The 6,477-nt window shown below is 40.9% G+C and overlaps 1 protein-coding gene across 1 annotated transcript; it reads left to right on the forward strand.

Annotated features, from left to right (window-relative positions):
- Positions 1–77: 77 nt before the first annotated feature.
- F5891DRAFT_991511 (uncharacterized protein) lies at positions 78–1,585 on the forward strand (the record flags this gene model as incomplete). Its single annotated transcript, XM_041378130.1, has 4 exons — positions 78–470; positions 515–720; positions 862–1,100; positions 1,149–1,585. Coding segments are annotated over 4 exons (1,275 nt in total), but the record flags the coding sequence as incomplete, so codon positions are not given.
- Positions 1,586–6,477: the final 4,892 nt, after the last annotated feature.

Consider the following 6,477-nt stretch of genomic DNA (forward strand, 5'->3'; position numbering starts at 1 on the left):
CATTCAGTACATAGGTGCAGGTTTCAAAATACTACTTAGATCGTCGTTCTTTGAGTGTCACGCTTCAATCAACACAGCAACATGTTGAGCCTCCCACCGAGTCCAAATCTATAGAAGTTGGGGATTATATAGAAGTACGTGCGGGAGAGCACCTGGGGAAACGCGGCATTGTGGAATGGTTTCCTATTGGAGGAATCAGCCTCTGGTTCCTATGTCAGAACTATATCTCGACTGGGGATGATGAGGAATCCAGTGTCAAACTCCAGAGGATTCGAGTTCCGGCAACAATGGTTCAACGAGCATACATCCCCAGCACTCTCAAATACACGAAGGAAAAGGGGTATGATATCAGGCCTGGAGATGTTGTGAGAGTCGTCCGTGGGCCAGAGTATCAGACAAAAGGGGTCGTGCAAAGCGTCGACTTTCCAAACGCTCGCTTGAACCTACTATCTGACGTTGACCGCTCACTCGTAAGCACAATTCACTCGATTCGGGCATCTCTGACTTGTGCCAGATCAATGTTCCAATTCGATTTGTGATGAAAATATGTAACACAAGCTTGGATTCATTCAACAATGTCATCGGCCAAGAAGTCTTCATTATTGCGGGTGCTCGTAAGGGCTACCGAGCCACACTATATGGTCTCGCACTTGATACTTGCAGCATTGCTGTGCATGGGCAGGCGCGCACAACACTCAAACTCAAGGACATTGCCACCAGGTGAGCAGAGCGCACATTTCCGTAGTGACAATTGTTCACGACTGTAAGGCATGGAATGAGGTTAAACGGCGCGATACTCGAAGGATTGGACATGATTTCTTTCTGTAACATATGGAGTAATTCATACTTGTCGCCACCTAGAAGCATTACCCCTCCACCTGAGAAAACGGTACTCGCTCCAAGTATCACCCCCTCACCTGTCGACTCCAGCTCGTCGGCTGTCACAGCTCCCAGCCGATCGTCCATGTGGGACGTCTGGTCCGCCAATTCAGCTATAGATATAGCGGATAAGTCTCCTGTCACTCCCAGCTCGTCAATGTTCGATCCCTGGACTGTCAATGTTGAGGATAATATCGACGCTAGTACAGAAGAACTCCCTGGTGAGTACTCAATGGAGATACTTCAATATTTGCCTCATCTCATTACAGGTCCACTATCATGGTTGATAGGGAAGGAATTTTCATCGCTACTCACTATGTATCATGCAGTGCTGAAAGTTTCACTGAGATTCATGAATGGAAGGCTACATAATCGTTTTGTATCAACGGCTTGTCCAGACCCCTTCCTTGGTGATAATGGACCCACACCGGAGGGTTCTGTAGCAGCATTCTGCACATCTAGCAACTTCGGCGGCGCCCTTCAACACTATCATATTCCTGCCAAGGACCTTAGCCCAGCTCCTCCACGCAAAAAAAATCAAGAGTGTCTCGTTCTAGACGGTACTTCTCGCGGACAAATCATTACCATTGTGAAGTGCAATATCAAGAAAATGACTGCGGAGCTTGCGATTACGCCCAGGTCTAGCTCAACTCTGCGTTTCGATCAGATGTGTCTTGTAGAACGGGCACAGATGCCACAGCGATAGACTACATATGGACTAAGTACATATAGCATCTTTTTGAATCTAATTTTTCGGCAAAACCCCAGTGCCCAATGAGTGCCCAATGAATACCCAATGATCGCCCGCTGAATGCCCAACCAGCGCCCACCTGCTAAAACTTCACATTTTCTCTATCACATTTCACCTTACTTGAAAATTTGATTTTTCCCGCAATGGGAAAATGCCCATCATTACATAACATTTTGCAGGACATTTTTCCCCAGTCAAAATTTTGTACTTAACAGGTGGACAAAATTTGTTTACGAAATTTCATGTTTGTATAGTCATTTTTGTAGAAGAAAACTTCAACTATTTTCACTCATTTTGATGGGAATCAAAAATTTTGTCAAAATATGCGATTTTGTATTGTCAATTCACCATGTATCTAAATTTGTTGTTATGCGAGTGTCAAAATTGGAAGTGAGAATCGCCAATTTATTAATCACATTTCAATCCCCGACTCCCACGAAGTGGGAGAAGGGTTTTGTCAGACGCAAACATGCTCATTTTTCTGTCAATGAACATGTCGTGGGAATTGATTACGTACAACTGAGAACATTATGATTCACTGTCTTTGTTCATTTATTTTCACCGCCTTCAGCCTTCTCCGTACTCTCGACCCAATCACTGCAGAAACGAGAAAATAGTCAGACCCTAATCAGAGGGAGACAGCGCGTATAATACGACTCTAAACATACCTAGCTTATAATCAGACAAAAATCCGACATGTCACAAATTTTGTTCGCTCTTACCCGAATCCGTGCCCACCCTAGGGGGGGGGTAGTTCATAGGTTTCATCTAGGTTTCATGTATTCCAGTGACTGTTTTCATGTCATATGACTGAGTTTCATATGAGTTTCATATAGGTTTCACGTGAGTTTCATATGAGTTTCACTATAGCAGTGATATTTCTTATGTCTTATGACTGACTTTCATATGAGTTTCATCTAGGTTTCATATAGGTTTCATATAGGTTTCACGTGAGTTTCATATGAGTTTCACTATAGCAGTGATATTTCTCATGTCTTATGACTGACTTTCATATGAGTTTCATATAGGTTTCTCCGTGCCCACCCTAGGGGGGGGGTAGTTCATAGGTTTCATCTAGGTTTCATGTATTCCAGTGACTGTTTTCATGTCATATGACTGAGTTTCATATGAGTTTCATATAGGTTTCACGTGAGTTTCATATGAGTTTCACTATAGCAGTGATATTTCTTATGTCTTATGACTGACTTTCATATGAGTTTCATCTAGGTTTCATATAGGTTTCATATAGGTTTCACGTGAGTTTCATATGAGTTTCACTATAGCAGTGATATTTCTCATGTCTTATGACTGACTTTCATATGAGTTTCATATAGGTTTCATATAGGTTTCATATGAGTTTCACTATAGCAGTGATATTTCTCATATCTTACGACTGACTTTCATATGAGTTTCATATATGTTTCACATGGGTTTCATATCTAAATTTCACTATAGCAGTCAGATTCATGTCATATACTTTTCATATCATATCACTGAGTCATACAGGTTTCACATAGGTTTTATCAGGGTGTTATATAACATTTTATAAGGGCATTACACATAAGTCATAGGATACAACATGTGCTGTGATTATCAAACCATATGAGTTTCACCACATTTCTCAATGTTATCCTATGGATTTCTCCAGTTTTTGGTTGCAAAATTACCCCCCATTTGTAAGTATCACGGAGTACCTCCTAAGGAGATAGTCAAGGTCAACAAGGGGAGTCACTATTCTCATATATTACTATATTCGTATGGCCATATATGATCAAGTATAAGTGGAGGAGCCACTATTATCATATATCACTATATTTGTATGACCATATATGATCAAGTACAAGTACAAGTACATTGAAGTATTGTTGGGTCAGTGCTACGCCAAACTGCTATACTTGCTAAAGCAAGAATTTTCTATCCTGAGGGTATTGCCACTATGAACAGTTGGGGAATAAAAAGATACTCTCAAGTGCAATGGTTTTTGCAAGTAAAACCAGGTAATGTGAAAGCACAGAAAAAAGGCATGTGTGCAGAACCTTGTACCATTGAATCCACTAGTGTGTAATTGACCTGGACCTGAAGATATGTCAGTTTGGTCGATTCCTCATATTGCACAGAACATGATTTCAATTTCCTTCCCACATATATCAGAGTGAACAATGTCAAGAGGATGTTGTGCATAATGTGAATTGGACTTGTCCCTGTAGCCCTTCCTCAGTTTTATTTTACTCAGGATTTTGTCCTGAATAGCCTTCATACATATTCTTATCAAGAGGACAAAACTCCATTGAAATTTCTGGAAGTTCCTCCAGAACGTTTCTGCACTCCTTTGGAAGTTTCTCACACTCGACCAGAAAGTCCTTCCAAAGTTTCCATGCTCATCTGGAAGTCCTTTGGACTTCATTGGACTTTCTCTGGACTTCATTCTGAAATTAAGGGCACATACTCAGGTAAGGGGCACAGTGCATGAGCTGAAGCCAAGCCTCTCAGAATTAGTCCTATCCTCTGTGCACAGTCTTAACACCTATGATGCAAGGTTTGCATGTGCATAAGGGATGCAATATATCTTTGCAATGCTTATTAGGATGTAGCTGAGGCCAGGAAACTAAAAGAAGTGACCTGTATGACTCAGTCATATGATATTGTGAAACTCATATAAGACTCAATCATATGACATATCACTGCTATAGTAAAACTTGTATGAAACCTATATGAAACTTATATAAGACTCAGTCATATGACATTAAAAGTATCATTACTATAGTGAAACCCATATAAAACTCATGTGAAACCCATATGAAACCCATATGAAACTCAGTCGTATAGCATTAAAAGTATCATTACTATAGTGAACCTCATGTGAAACCCATATGAAACCCATATGAAACTCAGTCATATAGCATTTAAACCACAATGCAAACACTATGGGGTATGCTATGACTTCCTTCGATCCACTTTGTGTGAGTATCATTACTATAGTGAAACTCATGTGAAACCCATATGAAACTCAGTCATATAGCATTAAAAGTATCATTACTATAGTGAAACTCATATGAAACCCATATGAAACTCAGTCATATAGCATTAAAAGTATCATTACTATAGTGAAACTCATGTGAAACCCATATGAAACCCATATGAAACTCAGTCATATAGCATTTAAACCACAATGCAAACACTATGGGGTATGCTATGACTTCCTTCGATCCACTTTGTGTGAGTATCATTACTATAGTGAAACTCATGTGAAACCCATATGAAACTCAGTCATATAGCATTAAAAGTATCATTACTATAGTGAAACTCATATGAAACCCATATGAAACTCAGTCATATAGCATTAAAAGTATCATTACTATAGTGAAACTCACGTGAAACCCAGTCATATAGCATTGAAAGTATCATTACTATAGTGAAACTCATATGAAACTCAGTCATATAGCATTGAAAGTATCATTACTATAGTGAAACTCATGTGAAACTCATATGAAACCCATATGAAACTCAGTCATATAGCATTGAAAGTATCATTACTATAGTGAAACTCATGTGAAACTCATATGAAACCCATATGAAACTCAGTCATATAGCATTAAAAATCTCACTGTTATAGTGAAACTCATATGAAACCCATATGAAACTTATATAAGACTCAGTCACATGACATTAATATCTAAGAAGTAAAGTGTGACAGTTTTGGGAGGGGTTGCCAGCTCATGTGGTTTGTGTCATATCCTGCATTCTGGACCCGGACTTATCACACACATCATTTCCGGACATCCGGATCCGGCCGACGTCTATCTATGTTTGGATCCGACCCGTGTCTAACTTCTGTGCCTTATCCCTTTGTACATTCCTACTCCAGTTAGACTATATCATTTTCCATATCTCATTTCATTTCCACCCTTGATTTTCCTCTGATCTAATCTCCAGATTCATTTACTATTTTCCGATAGACTAGTGTTTGACTTTTCTATATGCTCCGTCCACAGCTTTGTATAGCTTCGGACTGTGCTTCTTGGTTCTCTGATAAGTCCTGAGTAGTATATAAACCCTGTAGAATCTATGTACATCCTTAGTTCAAATATTATCTTAGACTCTGCTCATTCCCTCTTCTGTCCGACTTGAGTTATCCTCTCGTCGACCTCCGCTCATCTTAGAGTTGATTCCTATAGACTTGTCATCTCCACCTCTACCTTTGGTAGTCCTCCGCTGTTTCCTTTCTAGTTCAGACTTCATCCGGATTAGTCTTATCTCCTGTTCCTGAACGTCCGCTGGAATTCCCACGCATCGGACATCGCCCAATGCCCTCCGGACATCATCTGGTAACCTTTGGACATTGTTCGACAGCCCTCGGAAGTTAGGGGCACAGCACACGAGCTGAAGCCAAGCCCTTCGGATTTGATCCTTGAGCGCGTTCTTAACAGTATATTTGAACTCACACCTTACTGAGGCACCTATACAGGCACAGAATGTTCTCAACGTGGCGGTTTAGTAACCACCTGACGGGACTCTACTCCCATAGTCGATGCCTTCCTCAGTTTCTCTCAGTGCCGCGCTAGTGTGCAAGGCGCTGCCTCCAGCATTTCACAACTCATGAACCATCCCCATCCGACTACCCCTACACCTACATCTGCTGGAAATCTTCTGCACAATGATTCCAACAACGAGTATCCTCTGGGTGGTAACCTGCCCGGAGATGGTGGGGGTGATCTGGATGATGATCCTCCGGAAGACCTGGAAGACGATGAAAACAAAGGTCTAGCTCTGCAGGACTTAGTCTTCCTCCAGCTATCCCAAGCTATCAATAACCTGGCGCGTAACAACTGCCAATCCTCCAGATCCGT

This window comes from Suillus fuscotomentosus (genome assembly GCF_016647785.1).
Source record: "Suillus fuscotomentosus strain FC203 chromosome Unknown F5891scaffold_722, whole genome shotgun sequence".
NCBI lineage: Eukaryota > Fungi > Basidiomycota > Agaricomycetes > Boletales > Suillaceae > Suillus > Suillus fuscotomentosus.